Source organism: Ptychodera flava, chromosome 11, assembly GCF_041260155.1.
Source record: "Ptychodera flava strain L36383 chromosome 11, AS_Pfla_20210202, whole genome shotgun sequence".
Classification (NCBI taxonomy): domain Eukaryota; kingdom Metazoa; phylum Hemichordata; class Enteropneusta; family Ptychoderidae; genus Ptychodera; species Ptychodera flava.
The window spans coordinates 8810001-8830883 of NC_091938.1; the positions used below are offsets into that span (position 1 = coordinate 8810001).

Sequence of the window (20883 nt, forward strand, 5' to 3'; positions counted from 1 at the left end):
CAAAATATTTAATATTCCAGTAGGTCATCAAAAGGTGTGAAAACAGAATTTAATAGCTAGGTACAGTATTGGATAACATATAACAGACTTACTGACAACTTTAACACTCTCTCACTTTCAGATATCCAGAATCACTGACAGACCCAAGCTACCGCGGACAGATTCTGACACTGACCTACCCAATAGTCGGTAACTATGGAGTTCCCGATACCAAAATCACAGATGAGCTTGGTCTCACCCTCAATATGGAGTCCGAGAGAATACATGTATGGAATCATTCAGTGAACTATCAAACTTTTAACCCTTTTACTGCAATGGTTTGACCCAAACCCATTGTAATCAGTGATTTTAGACCTGTTTACATAGAATAGGGGAGGGTTTTGGCAAAAAGGTTGAGATTCTTGAAATTTCCTTCAGTCAGTCTTAAAATAATTATGCTAATACATGTACATGTCATATTTAAATATTTTTTCAGTCAATGAGAAAACTCTTGTCAATGAGTTATTGGCACGTCAAAGAATGTAGGTTTTTGTAGATCTGATTCTCCTCAGAACCCAATGTGATTTGAAGTTTTAAAACTTTTGAAGGGAGCGATTTTCTCAGGTACATTTTATGCTTTTGGCTAACAGGTATCGGCTTTGTTGGTTCAAGATTACTCTCATGAACACAGTCACTGGGACTCGGTCAAGTCTCTATCTCAGTGGCTAGTTGAAGAAGATGTTCCCGCACTGTACGGAATCGACACCAGGATGCTGACAAAGATTATACGAGACAAGGTAAGAATGGCGCTGCTGAGAAGACGATGATACAGTACATCACTGGAAGTTGGTGACAAATCACACTTTCTATGAATCTATTTGCGATGGTTGTCAGCGTCAATCACGCTGGGTAGTACTTATCTAGAGAATTCAAATATTCATACTCACAGTACTTGCAGTTCTCCCATGTTGATAGAACCATATGGTATCACAGAATAATGTACCGTTTTGCCATGCTAAAAAGGTGAAAATCCATAACACTCTCATGTAATCAATTGCTTAACATCATTTTGTTAGTATTAATATAGTTCAATTAGTGCTTACGGGTCAGTCACAATCAGGGTGCGCTAGATGATTTTCATTTGTTATGGACATATATCTGCTATTCAGACTGATATTATATTGCTTATTTGTTTCTAATAAATAGTAATAGTTGTAACTAACTTGGTCACATAAAGAAATATTGCATATATTGTGCAGGTTTGGTTGTACATCCACAAAAATGCCTTTAAAAACTGTAAAAAGTAGCGTTATGCTGTTTCACTTCAAAATTTACTTAATTTCAAAATGTTTTTTGGAAAACAGTGTTAAAATTGTGGAATTTTTAGCTTACATATGTTATTGCAGAATACCTAACCTTTCTTTCACAAGTTATTTCATGTGATTATGTGCATCGGAACAGAAACTGTGGTATTTTTACCAAAACTGTAACATCGTTATGTTTTTGTGTTTTATGACCATAAGTACATATACCTTTAGTTTATATGTAGAAAAATGGATAAAATATTGTAATATTGAATTTAATTCCAACCTCAACATCCATGGCAAGCATTTATACACCAAAATTAAATAAAATTGCATATTGTATTGTTTTGTGAATAAATGAAAATGGAGATCGTTGTGGTCGGAATTTCTTGTAGCGTCCGTGACACACTCATATCTTAAGGACAACAGGAGTTATAAAAGATCTGATGTCACAGGCCTAAGTGTCATAGGTGCCTACCTTAAATAAACAAATTATATAATTACTGTCCCTTGCATTCATCATATTAATATTCCTAAAATATGGAAATGTAGCATCCGTGACGGTGTAGCATCCGTGACGGTGTTTACTACATACTCATAATTAATAACTATTTAAAACATTTTAAAGCAGTTAATCCACTGAAGCATATAAATACTAGTGTGTATTGTGTGTACATACATGGAGTTGGGTTACAAAATGTCTTCAAGGCATAAAACACAAAATTGATTTTTTTAAAAGTAATAAAACACTCAAAAAGTTATGTTGAGCCTCAACTGTAACACTTAGATTGGTGTTTTTTAAGAATGTAGTAATTATATTGGATATGTTATTAGAATTCTAGTGAAAAGAACAATGAATTCTGTGCTGTATATGCATTTATTATTGTGTATTCCATTTCAATTCATTATGTCACGGATGCTACAATAAAATGCAAACATTGTTTTTCAGATTTTAAGCAATCTAACTGTGAAATAACCACCACATTTTATTGTTTTGTTATCACATTTTGAATTTAAAAAATCAAGGGGGTAAGAAATGACATTTGTGTTAACTCGTCTCCACCACTTTCACATATTTAGAAGGCAGGACGTCCTATTATTAGTGGCTGTTCCGGCCCAACGAATAATATCTCTGAATATCTAGACTATTTCATCAAACCAATCGTCGAAAGACAATCAACATACGTCAAGGACACAAAAGACTTCATTAACAAACTAGAATCAATAAAAATACCGGAAAATTCTATTCTGGTAACATTGGACGTGGAGAATACTATAAACAAATCCATGGCTGCAGCATGGGGTCGCCTTCGTCTCCTCAGATCGCTGACATCACATTCCATGAAACTTCCATGAAACGGAGAAGACCATTCTAAATCTCCACTCCGATCAAATATTCCTATGGAAACGTTTCAGAGACGACATCTTTATGATTTACACGGGAACAGAAAGTGAACTCCAAACCTTTGTCGGGGAGTGCAACATGCTGCACCCTACGTTCAAATTCCCATTTGAATATTCTATCGACAAAGTCTAATACCTTGACATAATGGTCTTTAAAGGTCAGAGATACAATTGAGAAAGAAGGCTCGACTTCAAAACCAACACAAAACCAACCAACACGTTCCAATATTTATTGAGAAATTCGTGTCACCCGAGCGGCACTTTTAAAGGCTTCATTAAAGGTGAACTTCTCCGATATGCTCGCACATGCAACAACGACATGGACTTCATTGAAAAGGTCAACTTTTTCACTTGCAAACTTCAACAACGAGATTATAGAAAAAAAGATATATCTCGTATAAAGAAAGATGTTAATCTCACCAACCGTCAACGATAGCTCACCCATAAAGATAAGGGGAATGACATAAGAACAAAACTGGTTTACACAACGACCTTCAGTCCATTCATCAAAACCAGTCAAATCAAACAATGTCTAACAAAAAATTGGAAAATAATAGAAGCTGATCAAACACTGGCTAAAGTTTTTCCAGAAAAACCTATCATAGCATACAAAAGCAATTAAAAACATAAAAGACATCCTCGTTCAGGCACAAAGCAAGCACGAGGATAAAAATGAACACGAATGGTCCGACCAACAAACCACTCAAAGTTCAGACCACAACATAACCATACTAGCATCTGTATTTGATGAACAATCGCTATTATCAAATTAACATGTGGGATAACAAAACAATTTGAGTGACTGATGAAGGAACCGCACTCTGGTTCCGAAACACCGTTAAGACGAATCACTCTAACACGTAACCGGTTCTTTCCCGGGGACCCAGATCACATGACCAGGGTCAAAGCACTATCGATTCACCGATGTCTCGCCATGTTTCTCCATATCATTAAACCACATTGATCGATTCAATATACCGCATCACTATCAAAGGTAGAAAACAATGTGTAAAGTTGCTCTCATTTTCTTATATACAATATTACACACTTGGAGATTTTCTTGAGAGTGGAAAGGACATGTAGCTGTGTAGCGTCCGTGACAGCACTCACATAATTGAATACTATGAACACTTCTGTTGAAATTTAAGCCTTTAGTGTCTTGTTTTACCTTGGTTTTACACTTTAAGGCACAAAGCAATGTTAACTTCTGTGTTTTTTGACGTATTGAAAGTTTATTACTGGTATAGACATTTTTCACATACTCCAACTGATTTTTGCAGTAGTTGCTATAGCTTTCTTGTTCAATTTAAAGAAATTGTCAATGTTTTGACACAATTTTCACAATTTAAATGTTTGATAGAGAAAGGTTTTGGAGAAAAGAGAAAGAAAAAACCAGATTGTTAATTGCTTTTTATATTTCAAATTGACCTAACTTTCAAGTTTGATTTTGGTAGCGTCCGTGACAAAATTACATGTCATACTAAACAGAAAATATTTTAGAAAGAAGTTCATTTTGATTACACTGAATGGCATTAATATTGTTGCTATAGCATGGTTAATTCATGACAATAAAACTTTTAAGTACAGCATACCAGTGGAAGGACATAGAGAAGTTGAAAGTCCTATTAAAAAATATGATCAATATTGTTGTATTTCTCACTAAACTTGAGGTTGTGTTTATTCATGGAAAAATTAAGTAAATCATACCAAGTATAGCTTATTTTAATGCCAATATGCATCTTTTATATTGTAATAACATAAGAAAGCATTAACGAATCATAGTTTAAAATTTTATTATGACATTTGTGTTTCATGTACAACATTTCTGTAGCGTCCGTGACACTGCGTCGACCATATAAAACAATGTGCACTGTGGTAATACTAATGACGTTTGCTTCACCAAATTTTAGGAAGATATGCCCCATACCATAACCTTTCAACATATTATTTAACTGGACAGTTATCATGAACTTGAAATTTTGACCTAAGTGACACACTCTAGCGCACCCTGATTGTGACTGACCCGTGAATATTGCAACTAGCAGCAAAATGTACAGTAATAGTTCGAGCTGGGTGCAACAATTCATAATTTGGTTGATTTTGCAACCAAATTCACGCAACTTGAGACCTGATTCATAACAGATGCTGATATGTATAATTCACTACACATCTCTTGGCTGTGAGTGTCTTTCATAGAGTGTCTGTGGTATATGTTTCCTTCTCACAGGGTACAGTCCTCGGCAAAATAGAGTTCTCTGATCAACCTGTCGAATTTGAAGATCCCAACCTGAGGAATCTTATTGCTGAAGTGTCCACGCAGGTAGGATGTTATTTGAATTAAGGGATGGTGTCCATGGAAAGGGTCTTTTGAGGAACCTGTGAAAATTGGAAGGCCTTACTGTTATTTGTCTGCTATTTTCAGTGTTGTTTTACAGAATTTTTTTGAAAATACTGATTGTAAATTCTCTTTCATAGGACGTCCGGATCTTTGGTGAGGGTAACCCTTACAAGATAATCGCCATCGACTGCGGTGTCAAACACAATATCATCAGAAGTCTGGTCCAGGTGAGTGCGAAAAAGGGAAATGAATGATCAAATTGGAAGACAAAAGAAATATGCATCACTGTAGATCAGACATTATAGACTGAACATGGGAAGTTATTTACCAATAGCAGATGAGCACTAAAGTTGCCTGACCTAAGGAGTCTAAGTGGTCACCTGCTGCCAGAGAAATAAATTCCCACGTTCAGGCTGTAGTGTGTGTATTACTAGCTGTGGAAACGCAGCTATCTATTGGCGGGGTAGCGGGGATCGCTATGCGGGTCAAAGGTCAACCCCGCCACGGATAGCTGCGGGCCAACTGCCATTAAAAGTGGGTCTATGAGTCCTGTTTCAAATGACCTACATTACACGGCCTACACACATGTACTGCATGCTCTGATTGGTTAATCCGCTTCTCTAAGGTCCACTTTCGGAGCAGTCATTGGAGGGACCTCATGTGTTAGGTCTCATTATTATGTATTATTCAATTTACAGCTTCCTGATTGGTTAATGTGTAGGTCCGGTCCTCCAGTGTTCACTGCCTCATTATGCAATGTCCCATGTACTTTGGATGATGCCTGCACATGGTTGCATCTCGATCCCAGTATATGAAGAAAGGTACTCATGCCGAGTATTTGTCAACATATCTGGTTAGATTTGACCTTGTTCGAGAGTTCCTTCACTATTCATGGCATTTTACATGCCACTGTGAATTATACATGATTAAATATTGCTAGGAGAAATTTTGTCCTTTTCCCTGCGGTAGATGGTTGAAATGAGCTACTGACGCCTGAAACCGTTACGTAATTTTTGTTACGTAATGCCTTGAAGCTCTATTGTTTCCTCTTGTCATTCACAGGCCTCACTGTTGTCGATGCGGCCAATGCCCCCGTCAAATCAAAATGAAAATGAAAAGCGTGAACTTTGTACGTAACCAACAATTGGAAAACAACGAACCAACATGCCTGAATGCATAAAGGGACAAGGATAAGTAAAAACATTGAAATTTAACGCATGAAGTTTTGTCGGGCATTTTTCACTGTAACTGTCGGCCGACCCGTAAACATCACGAACAACGTATTACTTCAGCGGTAACCAGGAAGCGCATGGGACATTGCATAATGAGGCAGTGAACACTGGAGGACCGGACCTACACATTAACCAATCAGGGCGCTGTAAACTGAATAATACATAGTAATGAGACCTAACGCATGAAGTCCCACCAATCAGCGTAACGCAAATGGACCTTAAATTACCAGATGAACCAATCACTGATGTTGGTACATATGTCATGGACCTGAATTATGAAACAGGACTAATAGGACGACACAACATGTATCGGAACTTTGAACGGCAAAATAAACCAAAGTGAGCGTAATTCAATAAAATGACCTATACCTGCCTGAACTCTGATTATTACTCATTCCCTAGCTCCTTTTGTGATCAAAATTTCTGGTTCGTTTACGTAATTCGGCCGATTTTCCAAGGAGTACTCAAGATTTTCACTCCAGCAGCGAACTTTGACTTCTATTGATATGCTAATATAAGGATGTCGCTCCTTCGAACGTGAATAGCGTGACGGTCAGTCAGATCCTATTAGTGGAACTGTTTACACTGATATGGGGGTGAACAGATCGAAACCTGCAACATGCCTTCATATCAAACAAAATACGACCTTCTAAATTTATGTTTTATGAAATTTTTATTACATATCATGTTAAAATGTATCACCAAATGTTGAAATAACTGTTTAATATAAAAGTTTATTCCATAGATTTTCAAGAAATGTTTTCGTAAGTAAAACCTAAACTTTAAGTGCAGGTGTTCTGATTGGGATCTATGGGTGTAATATGATCTGGAGGGAGCGAGTACGTTGCCCAGGGTCTATATGAATATGTCAACGGTGGTATAACTGATACCACACGGTGACTGATACCAGCCGTCTCCCTGACATGCCATGGATCAAACGGCAAGATCAAGACGACAGTGCAAATATATAAAAGAAAAATGCGGCTAGATTTCCGAGATTGTTTAATTCCAACACTTAACTTTATGACTCGACTGAGCTGTCGAGAGTGTTTCAAATGTAAAACCACAAATAAGCCGTTTTTCTACAGCGTACCATGTGATGTTTAAAGTTGTACAAATTCAAGTTTTATTTCACGCGCGACGGTGTGAAACCAAGTAACTGATTCAGAAATGATCTTTTGTAAAGATTACGATGTGATGTGTCAAGTTAAGTTGTACAGGTTCATGTTTTATTTCTTGATTGTTCATTTAGAAAAAGTTTGATCGATGTAAAACATCGTTTGGCAATACTTTCCCTCAACCTTTGAAGCAATAACTCGAGTTTAAGTCTCGAAATTCGAGATATCTGGATATACCTCTATGCTGGTGCACAGCATTCTGTTAAAGAGGATAATTTGTCTGGAATTTATCGCCCGGCACCATATCAGCGCCAAGTCGGATACCATATCAGCGTTCAACCGTCGCGTTGTTTTCACTGATTGAAAAGACTCAATGAAACAAATCGGCGAAAGTCTGATGCCAGTGACGATTCGAGACAACAAAATTTCTGGTTCGTTTACGTAATTTTCAAGGAGTATTCAAGATTTTCACTCCAGCAGCGAACTTTGACTTCTATCGATATGCTAATAAGGATGTCGCTCGTTCGAACGTGAATAGCGTGACGGTCGGTCAGATCCTATTAGCATATCAATAGAAGTCAAAGTTCGCTGCTGGAGTGAAAATCTTGAGTACTCCTTGGAAAATCGGCCGAATTACGTAAACGAACCAGAAATTTTGTTCACAAAAGGAGTTAGGGAATGAGCAATAATCAGAGTTCAGGCAGGTATAGGTCATTTTATTGAATTACGCTCACTTTGGTTTATTTTGCCGTTCAAAGTTCCGATACATGTTGTGTCGTCATAATAGACCCACTTTCGATGGCAGTTGGCCCGCAGCTATCCGTGGCGGGGTTGACCTTTGACCCGCATAGCGATCCCCGCTACCCCCGCCAGCAGATAGCTGCGTTTCCACAGCTAGTGTATTACATGCCTCTCAACCCTAACAAAACACATTGCAAAGATCGTTTAAATAACTTGAGATTAATTTATTTCCAGTGCATTACTAGATATTTGAGAGGTGATGAATTTTTCATAGCGAGTTGTGTGTGGAGTTATTGTTACATGTTGTTGCAATGCGCACATGTTAACAACTGCAGCGTTCAGAAACACAAGCCATTGCACAGAAGTTGCACAGGACTGCTGAGTCGATGAGCAACCAGAAAGCCACCACAAATGAACCAGTATTTTAGATGGGCAAGTAGAGGAGTTATTTAGTTTCTGGCTGCCAGAATGCAAGTCAGCTATGTTCATGGCACTATTGCAATACAGTTGCCCAATTGCACACGTTCATGGTGTGGCAGGTTTGATTCATCGCAACCATCACTATTGATAATGAGGAGTTTAGGCCAAACCAAGGTGCCTATAGGGTTAACATCGGAAATAAATCACTCACTTCTTAATTGTTTTTCCTGTCGTTCAATGTTATCTTCACAGAGGAAAGCAGAGGTCCATCTTGTTCCTTGGAACTACGACTTTACCCAAGAGGCGTACGACGGTTTATTCATATCCAACGGACCGGGAGATCCGACTCTAGCAAAAGAGACTATTCAGAATCTCAAGAAGGCAAGTGGAAAACTATTGATAAAAAGAAAGTTGTCAAATAATTAAGCAATAAAATGGATCCAGCAATGGTATACCACGAGATTTTGACCAGTTCATGACATACATGCACAAGCGATATCGAGTGCATAATATAGAGGGAAACGGTCAAAATCAAGTGGTATACCCGTTGCTGAGGTTATTTATTGCTATAATATTATAATATTAAATTAAAATTCAGACATGATATGTCAAAAAGGGAATTTTTTCCCTAGCTGAGAGCTCATGCATGTTCCAACCATGCAATATTGCGAATATAACACAGTTATTTTCACATCTCGACCAATCAGATTGCAGTATTTGCACCATCAATATACAGGTATGATATAATGAAATTTAAAGGAGAAATTCTTGCCATTAGCAAAAAAATAATTTTATGATACAGCACACTCATATTACGTTCTCTTTTGTGTACCCGACTAGCTCTTTCCTAATTTTTGTCGTTCTTACTGACAGGTGTTGGAAAGTGACAGACCTGAGCCCATCTTTGGTATCTGCATGGGAAATCAGCTGGTCGGATTGGCTGCCGGTGCAAATGCTTACAAACTGCCACTCGGAAACAGGTTAGTTTGTGTCCATGTTGTTGTACAGTGTTGGACTTTGTTCAGTTAGTTTCCTGCGAGTGAACACAGATGATGGGGCTGTTTGTAAATGTCATCATTGTTATCTCATTAATATGCAAAAATGGTTTAAACATCTGCAGACTTAGATTTCATTGCAGTTATTTTATGGTGTTTGGATGGAAAAGGTTGTCTTTTGCTCCTCATATATTCTTTTGTGAGAGAACATGATTAATATCTTTTGTCAGTTATGGTTCATGTTATATTACTATCTTGCTTATATAGGGGACACAATCAGCCAGTTGTAAACTTGCTGAATGGACAAGCTTTCATAACGTCACAGAATCATGGATTTGCAATCGATGGTGAGACACTGCCGTCAGGGTGGAGACCTGTGTTCATCAACGCCAATGACAAAACAAATGAGGTAAGAGTTCCCAGTACATGGATCATTTTTTCTGAGTGGGTCAGCATAAAACATGTTGTGGCCAGTGAAAAAAATTTAATGAAAAATCAGCATAATGGAAGACAGTATCAAGACTTTCTAGGATAATCTTATTTTCACATTACACAGCACAAAATGAAATCATAGCCCTGAATTCAAATTTTTTTTAACTGCTATTTGCAAAAAAGTTACTCTAAAACCTGTTTGTTGTATGTTTAAAAGATTGAAATGTTTTCCTGAGAAAAAAGAAAGGATTTGGAAAAAGTGACGTACGTGCCGGCAGAGAGTCATCAGTGACCATTTTAGTAAATCTACAAGGATAGTGGCATATAGAGATTGCTAATGGAATTGCACAAGCAATTATTTTGGATGTGGTCGTAACCGTTTTTTGCTCACGTGTTCACACACGTGAGCATATGGTTTAGCCATGTCTGTCTGTGTGTGTGTGTGTGTGTCCGTGTGTCTGTATCCCCATTATCTCAAAAACGGCTGAACGTATTTCAGTCAAATTTGGTAGACATCTTCAGAATTCAAATGGCTAGAACTGAAAAGGTTTTGGTGGGCGTGGCTTGCATATTAATGAAGTTATCACAGTTTTAATTTTTCTGATACATGGTAGTCTATGGGAAGCATGATGACCATGGTTTCTGGACATCTCGACCCCTAACCAACTCGACCCCAGTCAACTCGACCCGCTACCAACCTAACCCTGGACAACTCGACCCCAATCCTGGACAACTTGACCCCCAAGTTCTAACCCAAGACAACTCAGGAGTCCAGTTGTCCAGGGTGAGGGGTCGAGTTGACTGGGGTCGAGTTGGTTAGGGGTCGAGATGTCCAGGTACCGTGTTGCCGGTATCTGTGGTTTGAGGGCGCTATCCCCACGTTACACTCTGGCTAGAGTAAAGCCGTAGTACTCATCGTCAGAAATATCGTCGAAGGCCGGCTATTGCTGGCAATCCGAAGCAAGGTAACGGCACTAAGCTGCTTCATAAACCTTAGTGCATCTAGAGGACCGTCACAGGAAAAAGTCAGGTAAGTGTTTCACTCTTTTGTATGGTAACAAGTCGCGATGATACGTGTTACTGTTAGTGTTAGTGGAAAAACAAGGTGGCCGATGTGGCTAAGGTGTACGGTATGCGTATCCTTACGACGTCGGAAGATTTTGCGTCAAAAGATTGTATTTGTGAAATTAGACAAGATTTCATCTAGCTAAAGGTAAATTTGTTCATTATGGAAGCGATCAACAATTTTGAATCTCGAGAACGGTGTCCTTGATGAGTCGTAAATATGAACAAGTGGTGAGGACAAGTGTTAGTGGAAATACAAGATGGCCGACATGGCGAAGGTGTACTAGTATGCGTATCCGTGCGACGTCAGAAGTTTATTGCGTCAAAAGGTTAGACTTTGAATTTGTGAAAATAGACATGATTTCATCGAGATAAAGATAAATTTGTTCATTATGGTAGTGATCAAAATTTTGAATCTCGAGAACGATGTGCTTGAGGAGTCGTAAATATGGAAAAAAAATCAAATTCGTTCAATAAAAAATATGCATCTCCAATAGAAATATGGCCGACTATGGTCATTCAAGACACAGTACACACTTTTTCAAGGAACCAAACATTGTATAGAGGGGGAAGTGTAGTTGTTGTATATAAGGGTTGTTTTTCAAAATATTGAAATTGAGCAGATAAATCATAAACGTTTACCTGGAAAATGCCCAGGGTAGGTCCGTTTATTTGCATATTTTATGGTATATGTCTTCCTATTTTTTGTCAAAGAATTTTAGAATTCGATAGACTGATATATTATACAGTTCATGATGGGCTACATACATGACTCAAATTTGTTGCAGTTATTTGAAAAGTCCTGATCAAATGGGAGCAGTACTTTGGCAGTATTTTTGATAGGGTGACATTTTGTTGGCATGAACTTTCTACTGGGTATTTTTTGAACTTTAAATTTAGGGACGGACCATTAGACTTTGGGAGGGGGGTGGTCACGACTGGATTCTGAAAATTTTTTTTTTTACGTCTGATAATTTTAAATTTTATATTTTTCACATGAAAATAGACTTGCAAATTTTTTTTTCTGAATTTGCAGAATTTTTTATTATCAGTTACGTTCTGAATATTTTTTTATTTTGGAGACTAGTCTGAAATTTTTTTTTTCAAATTTTCTGCTCTGAAAATTTTTTTTCCGGTTCTGACCACCCCCCTTCCCAAAGTCTAATGGTCCGTCCCTTAGCCCATGCTGCCACTCAAATCATATATTGATTTTATTTCTTATACAGATTACATCTACAAGCCGAAGTCCTGCACCACTACTGCTCAAGAGGTTGATTTTGCTGTAATAAGGCTTGTATTTGGCCGCTAGAAGGCTCATATTTGCACATTTGGCCGCTGGAAGGCTCATATTTGCATATTTGGCCGTTGGAAGGCTCACATTTGGCCGTTGGAAGGCTCATATTTGGCCGCTAGAAGGCTCATATTTGCACATTTGGCCGTTGGAAGGCTCACAGAACGCTCAGACATTTGGCCGGTAGAAGGCTCACTTTTCACTATTATAACAATCACACCATCATAAGAATCAAATAAATATTAAAAATTGGAAGATTTGAGTACTTGGTTTAATTTTAGAGTGACTGCCACAAGATATATATACACAACACACAGAGATATATTTATTTATTCTTGGTGTTTTATCTAATAATCCATCCATCCTAGAGAAATACAAGGATAACTTGTACACGAATTCTTGAGTGAAACACAGTAATGTACGTGAGCATATTCAGTTCATATCTGGTTCAAGACATGTTCTGTCCTTCTGAATTTTGCTGCTATAGCAGACAGCAATAGAAAAACAGTAAGGATACTATCAATAGTTGCTCTGTCTAAACTAATGAGAATTTGAAGGCACAATATCTTTAACCCTTTGAGCGCTGTAATTTTTCCCACCAAAATTTTAGTGCAACATTTTACCAAATTTTATGAATTTTTCTGTAGATTTTGATAATTTTGGACCAAATGGAAATCACATTTCCTTGGCTACAATTCTTTATCAAAATTTTGGCAAAACTCTGAAAAAAATTGACTTAGGTATATCCTCTAAAGGGGACAAAAAATTGACTTTTGGTGCTCAAAGGGTTAAGTTGCCTAAGGAAAAAGAAATGTGCTTTCACTACAACCGTTCGTATGTTTGTACCTCCCATTTTAATACTAAATTGAACTTACATTGTGAAATAATGGAGCTGTTCTAGAAGTTTATCTTTCATTTCATGTGAATCTATGAAAAAACGCATTCTACAGATGTCAGTAAGCGTTTTCTTTGTATTTTTTAGTACAAAAAAATGGTCACCATGGCCACTGATTGTTTCCGCATCTCATGAAATATGAATTCTTTCGTTTCACTCTTCAAGGGTATTATGCATGAAACAAAACCAGTGTTCACAGCGCAGTTCCACCCCGAGGCCAGAGGAGGACCCACCGACACAGAGGTACTGTATGCCTTCTACATACTATGACTCTACCTGTTTAATAGATCTTTTGTTTTGTATTTTACTAGTAAGGAGATTTTATAGGTAACGATAATGAAAGTTTACAGTGCTTTTCATAAAGATGTATCAGCAAGGCTACCTGGTTATTAGTTACTCTTGGTAGTTTTTTCGTCCTTATACGACATTGTGTCTTCAGCTTATCATTCTCCATGGCAATTTTCAGTGTCTGTACACTCCTGGAAAGTCCTTGAAAGCTCTTGAGTTTCAAAGCCTCCTTAGAAGTCCTTGCAAATGAAATTGAGTCCCGGAGAGTCTGGAAAATTGATAATTCACCCACAATTTGCTAAAATGACAAGATGTTCAGTCCTGATATCATAAATGTGAGATGTAAAAAGATATAAAAATTGATAAATTGTAATATGATACATTGGAAATGGTATTTCGAACCTCAAAAAGTCAAATGTACATGGAATGTATGTATTCTGAATTTAATTTCTTGGGCTTTAGAACTTTTAGTTTGACTGGGAGCAAATACAAATCAAGTAATTGGACAGGTTCCCATTGTTCATTGCCATTGCATAGATAAATGGTTTTGGTATGAGTATGAGATGATTGTTATGATTCTTTTTGAAGGAGAGATAAATTTGTCTAGAAAATCTGGCAATACTGCAGTTATATTCCATCGACAAACTGACTCTGCCACAAGATGACAACTTTCTCGGGACAGAAGGAAAATTGTATGATGGAAACTCTAGTATGTATGGATTTGTGGAAGTGAATTGCGCCCAGATGTAACAAGATGATGAAAAAAAAATATTTTGATCTGTGGATTTCATCTGGAATGTTGTATATTTCACAAATCGTAGCCATGTGTTGGGAGACCCTTCATAAGTTTTCAGACTTTTTATACTGTAAATCATCCAGTTCCATGATGTTTCTTTCTCTTCCAGTTTCTGTTTGATAGTTTTCTCAATATGGTGAAGACTGGGAAAAAGTCTATTATGTCTGCCATCTCAGCAAGGCCGCCACAACCAGAGCCAACAAATGTAAGCTCACAAAACACTCTCAAGACCACGAAAGTGCCAAACATATCATACATCATACAAACAAATCATACAGCACTTTGATGTTAGGCGATGGATTTATTTGACATTTGCCTTAAACTTGATAGTCTTTGGCAATGAAAGGGAATGCGTCAACTAAGTCTTGTGAAAAGAGAAATTAGAGGGGCACAGACTTCTAAACAAAAAATGGAAAGGGAAGTACAAGTAACTATGATCGTGGCATGCATTCAAGAAAGTATCTTACAATTACAATTGATATTAAAAAAAATAAGGCACACTTAATTTCACACAGCATATGACCATCTTGTTATTATACTGAATTTTGGTAATTAATGTAATACTTTAAGGGACCAATGTTTATCCATCTCTTTTTAGGTTTCAAAAGTTCTGATGCTCGGGTCCGGTGGCTTGTCAATTGGCCAGGCTGGAGAGTTTGATTATTCAGGTTCCCAGGCCATTAAAGCCCTGAAGGTAAGGCAATTCAGAGCTGGGGCACTTGATATATTTATATTCCCTGGAAAGAAAGAAAGAAAAAGAAAAAGAAAGAAAGAAAGTTCCTGGTTATCTTGTCTTTTTGGTAAATTGAAGTCAATAATGTGGACTGATTCTGTTGAAGAGAACTAACTAGTCCTACAAGCCTTGAAAGTTTTCATTAATAACTGTTTCAGCCAGTATATCATATTTTGTCAATCTACACTGGATGGGAGGGAAAATACCCAAATGTCGAGGTACATTGAATGTGTGTCTCTTGTATTATACTTCATTGAAAAAGTAGATCTTGTTATCATCTCGATTTCAGATCACTAAAGAAATGTATATTAGTAGGCCCCCTATGTTTAAGTTAACAATATCTTTTGTTTTTATGTTTCATTTTCAGGAGGAGAATATACAGACAGTGCTCATGAATCCCAACATAGCATCTGTGCAGACCAATGCGTATGGGGAAAAACAGGCAAGTGACCAGACTTTCACTGAACTACATTTCGTACAGAATAATTCATGATTATTTGTTTGCCTTTTGAAAATACTGAGTCACAAGATTTTGGAAATTTTAACATTTCATGATGGTGTTTATTCATTATTATGAAAGTGACATTCGATAGAAGTGTATTTTGATAAAAGCAAATATAAACTTGTACAATAGAAACAAACCCAACTAACTGCAAAATTTGTGTGTTCAACACGTGTAGGCAGACAGTGTGTACTTCTTGCCGATTACGTCAGAATTTGTCTCAGAGGTCATCCGAAAGGAGCGACCGGATGGAATCCTGCTATCCATGGGTGGTCAGACTGCCCTGAACTGTGGTGTTGACCTTCACTCCAAGGGTATCCTTCAAGACTATGGGGTCAAGGTCAGTAAAATTTTGTCATTGAATTAGGAGAAAGTGTCCTCTCTTTCCTAAAGAGTCACAGTTCACAATCACCAACAGTGTTTTTGCTCAGGTTTAGGAACACTGTTAAATGATTTTAGAACCCTGTTGATATTTCCTCTGTTCCGTATCTGATTGCATTCATTATACCATCAGGAACCCTGGTAAAATGAAATATTGTCCATAATTAATATACTCTTATTTGAATGACATGCAGATATTTCCAGAAATTCGTAAATTTATTTTTTAATAGTTCAATAATCATGCACACGAGTCAAACAGCTCACAAGTTATGTTGTCACTTCTTAGTGTTTCTTTTAACTTTAGTTCTTAGTTTGTATTGTTGACACAATTATTTCTGTCATGGATTAGCGTACCTCATTCCCGTCATGACATTGACTGACCTCATGAATATTCATTACTTCATCTTTTTCATCATGAATAAATTATACATTCATTCTCTATGCAAATTGTGCTCTCACAGTTACTTTTCACAATGCAGGGCAAAGCCAAACCCACAAAAAATGCAATCGACTCTGATTTTCAATGACAGTAGGTTTGTCTTTTTTCCAAGTCCTAAATTTTTTTGCACAAATGAATAGAAGTAAATGAATTCCTTCAACTTGCAGGTTTTGGGAACACCGATATCGTCAATCATGGCAACTGAAGACAGACAAGGGTTTTCCGACAAGCTGTTTGAAATCAATGAAAGAATTGCTCCCAGTGTTGCAGTAGAAACAGTGAGTTAGAAACTCATGTACATGTTAACGTACCTAGCAGATATATATTGTTAACAGTTTATATTTTGGAAAATGAAAATGAGAAAATATTAAGTTATTGATATATGTTATAGGGATTATTGATATATACCGTATTACAAAACATCACTGTAGAGGTTGTAAAATACTTCATGTTTGTTGGACATATCTTCTCCAAATATTCCCCAGCCTGTTACAGAATCATGACCTGTATACTTTCCCATAAAATGTGTTGTGCTGGTCAAGTTGTATTAATGTTTCATAGCAAAAGTTTTCTCTGAAAGATTTTGCTTGTCTCTGTAACCAATAGCTGAAAATTGAGCAGTGCAATATTTCTTGTGCCATGCTTTCGAAATTCTGCTCATAACTTGAATATGCAAATTTGAAATTAATATTCGTGTTTTGCCATTGTTAGAATCGTCTGTCAGCTGTTGTTTAATGTGGTGCATTTCTCTTGCAGCTTCCAGATGCATTGGATGCGGCCAATCAGATTGGCTATCCCGTGATGATACGGGCGGCATACGCATTAGGGGGATTGGGATCAGGTCTAGCAGATAACCCTGAAAAGTTAAAGGATATTGTGACTAAGGTGGGTATAACCCATTGTCAAATATAGAACCTTCCTAAGGCCGAACAAAAATAAAATTGTGCTGTTCCGATAACCCGACCTACCCTAATTTTTTCTAGCCGACTCAAACTTCTTAGAGAGCTACGTCAACGCAGAAGTAAAAAAAGAAAGAAAAAAACCATGAAATCACGCATTCATTACTTGGCAATTTATTTTTGCTTGAATTAGGATGTCTTTTATTGTTTTTTCCTTTTATATGTATGATACATTTTTCTGGAAATGTTGTGGCCAGTGTTTAACTGCCGTTAACCCCTGAAAAATGCATATTTGAAAATAAAAATATTTTAGAAAAAAATTCCTGTCGACCTACCTACCCTATTTTTGAAAACCATGTTATCGGAACAGCACAATTTATTTTTTTTGCCTAATGTATTCTATGGCATGATTTTGATGCATCTGGCAAAATGGAAGAGGTCAAAGAATGTGGAATGCATTTTAATTTTGAACAAGGAGCTTTCATTATGTATCAATTTTTGTAGACGTAATTGATGTGGGGACTTTTTCTTGAGGAAATTTCAAGCTTGTCTGGTTCACTCTCAGGCATTTGCAATGACAAACCAAGTCCTCGTTGAAAAGTCTCTCCTCGGATGGAAAGAAATTGAATATGAAGTTGTGCGGGATGCTGCGGATAATTGTGTCACTGTCTGCAATATGGAGAACTTTGATCCGCTGGGAGTTCACACTGGTAAGTCACAAAAGTTTAACCTACTCATCCCCAATTCTCTGTAGACAGGTCCACAATCACTGTAAATAACAATGGGTGTGGATCAAACCATGGTGGTGAAAGGGTTAAATATGTATGTGTGGTTGATCCTCCATAAGATGCAAGATCTGATTGATTTTTTCAGTGTTTATGTTTCGTCTGTGAATTCGAGCTTCTTGTTCTAATCCCCAAATTACATTGAAATGCCAATTGTTCAGTTTATCCCTGTGGATTGTTCAGTGTTATTGTTCAAAATCCAAATCGAGTACGGAATAGAATTCATTTATCAACAATAAAATTGCATGTTATTACTCCCTGCATGAGTCTGCAAAGCTGATACATTTCATTTTAACATGCTTTCGCCTTTGAGGAGGAGAAAGTAAAAATGCTCCGGTTTTTTCCCGCTAAAAATACTGAAAATATCATATAGTTTTCATTTGTTTTTCAAGCTTGTTGTAAATTTATCGTACATTCTTTTGTCCTTATTCAGCAGTGTGCTTGTTTTTAGCTCCTGTTTACCATACATAATAGTTGGAGCAAATTGGATCAGTCGGCTTGTGTTATCTGTATGTCGGTGTGTGCGTATCAGTATGTGTGTTTATATTGTTATTGTGTAACATTGTTCTCTTACTGTCTTTGTGTGTGCAGAGATGTAGAAAATAGCTGGCAGCCAGCAAAAACAACCTGATGTCAGCTAATATTTGCCAGCTGTGAAAATTATTAGTCAAAATCAAGATATTTTGCACAAAATCAATTTGCTCACACGCTACTTGTAACTGCCTACTTTTGTTTTGGCTACGTATAACCAAAATTTTCTACATCCCAGGTATGTATGAGTCTTTCTGTCTCGATCTGTATGTTAGTGTATGAGGTAAATATTTTTGTGTTTTGTCGTCAATAAATCAATGTTTTCCTTAGCGTTGGCATTGTCTGTGTATGTATGATGCCACAATAAATTGCTTTTCTCTGCCTGTTTTCAGGGGATTCCATTGTAGTGGCACCCAGCCAGACGTTGAGCAATCATGAGTACCACATGCTGAGAGAGACCGCCATCAAAGTTGTACGGCACCTGGGCATCATCGGGGAATGCAATATCCAATATGCACTGCATCCTAAATCCCTGGAATACTGCATCATTGAGGTGAATGCCAGACTTTCCAGGAGTTCTGCTCTGGCATCCAAAGCCACAGGGTAAGACGCACCGTTTCTTGCATGCACAAATAGCCAACACGATGCAGATCTTGGTCCACTAGCTTAAACATGGTGCTCAGAATCGTCAAAGACCTGTAACAATTATAGTTTCCAAGTGAGACTTAGGTTGCCACGTAGTTTGGTATCCTTAAACCTTTTAACACCATCATTTCACCATATCATGTACAATGCAGATCTTGATGCTATTGTAGCTTTAACCTAGAGTTCAGAATTGTCAAAGACCTGTACGTAGCAATCATACTAACACATGTACGACTTTGAAATTACATTCCCATACATCCTCAACCCTTCACAACCATAGTTTCAATGGTGAATGTTAATCTGTTTATGGTGAATTGGTTGCTGAACAATTATAAGATGTTTATGTTTGACAGACGGCCTTTATGAGTGCGTTATGGTATGTGCTAGAAGTACCCCCTCAGTGGTGAAATGGTGATATAGTTTGTAATGGCAAGGGAGCAACTATGAAACTTGTGTACATGTGAACAAAATTTCTTCCCTGTTGTTGTATTCAAATTAAGCTTCCAACTCTGTGTTCCAAGCTGTTTAAAAAGCTTTTACTCGTATAGAATGAATGTTTATTGGTATCTAGGTCTTGTTGCATTGTCTTGAAATATTCACCAATGATTTTGTCCATTGTTGCAAGTCTTAATTCATATTTTTAATTCCTTCAAAGACACAAATATGGTCAGAAATCTGTGATTTTGAAACTAAAATTTTTATTGCACAATATAAATGTACTAGTGAATGCATTGAGAATGACCTGTTCAGGTTGAACAGCACCATCATATGCGAAGGTATGAAAAAGATATCAATCTTTTGTTTTTCCCCCTGTTCAATGTTGTTACAGGTACCCACTTGCCTTCATAGCTGCCAAGCTGGGTCTTGGAATTCAGTTGCCGGATATACGAAACGCCACCACGGAAACGACAACAGCATGTTTTGAACCCAGTCTGGACTACATTGTCACAAAGATACCACGTTGGGATCTTGACCGCTTCCAGGGAGCTTCACAGGAAATAGGTAGTGCAATGAAGAGTGTGGGCGAGGTGAGGAAAATTGCATAAATGTGCTTCCGTGCTAATTATTCCTTCATTGTTTGAATGCTTCTATCATCAGTCAAAGTATTGCTTACGGAGAGTAGCAACCCTTCCTGATCATGAGACAGGAATGGTAAATCCGAGGTTGTCACAAAGTGATCCTTTAGTACACAGAGTCACTTCTGTTGAGATGTTTTGCTGTTGCAATTTTACGGACTTCTCATCAAATTTTAAGGAAGTACATGATCAAACAGGGAAAAATCACCAATATCTTTGTCAAACAAATTATTTTTGTCATTTAGAGAATCCATGTATTCGTTCAAATCCCTGCATGTAACATTTACCCAATTATCTATTCTCCTTTTCTGACCTTTGACCTCCGCCCTTCAAAGAACCTGGCTTCCATGCTTGTAACTTCATTGCTTAATATCTACAATCTCTTACGATCTGAACAGGTAATGGCGATCGGCAGGACCTTTGAAGAGAGCTTGCAGAAGGCACTGCGAATGATTCACCCATCTGTCGATGGGTTCGTACCCAGGATGCCCATCGGCAAACCATTCAGTGGCAATCTGAACGGTGATTTGAAAACCCCATCAGCCACTAGAATCTACTCCATTTGTAAGGTACAAACACCGCAGTGATTGTTTT

General features: G+C 37.4%; 1 protein-coding gene across 2 annotated transcripts in view; it reads left to right on the forward strand.

The window, feature by feature from the left end:
- Positions 1 to 20883, forward strand: part of LOC139143450 (carbamoyl-phosphate synthase [ammonia], mitochondrial-like) — a 74070-nt gene that overhangs the window by 25209 nt on the left and 27978 nt on the right. For both annotated transcript variants that reach the window (XM_070713780.1, XM_070713781.1), the window contains exons 4-21: positions 122 to 266; positions 630 to 776; positions 4915 to 5007; positions 5163 to 5252; positions 8789 to 8917; positions 9410 to 9516; positions 9799 to 9940; positions 13380 to 13457; positions 14408 to 14503; positions 14897 to 14992; positions 15399 to 15477; positions 15716 to 15873; positions 16521 to 16631; positions 17110 to 17238; positions 17818 to 17962; positions 18961 to 19171; positions 20043 to 20241; positions 20688 to 20858. In XM_070713780.1, coding sequence (XP_070569881.1) covers positions 122 to 266; positions 630 to 776; positions 4915 to 5007; positions 5163 to 5252; positions 8789 to 8917; positions 9410 to 9516; positions 9799 to 9940; positions 13380 to 13457; positions 14408 to 14503; positions 14897 to 14992; positions 15399 to 15477; positions 15716 to 15873; positions 16521 to 16631; positions 17110 to 17238; positions 17818 to 17962; positions 18961 to 19171; positions 20043 to 20241; positions 20688 to 20858 — 2326 coding nt within the window. The remainder of the gene's footprint in view (positions 1 to 121; positions 267 to 629; positions 777 to 4914; positions 5008 to 5162; positions 5253 to 8788; positions 8918 to 9409; positions 9517 to 9798; positions 9941 to 13379; positions 13458 to 14407; positions 14504 to 14896; positions 14993 to 15398; positions 15478 to 15715; positions 15874 to 16520; positions 16632 to 17109; positions 17239 to 17817; positions 17963 to 18960; positions 19172 to 20042; positions 20242 to 20687; positions 20859 to 20883) is intronic.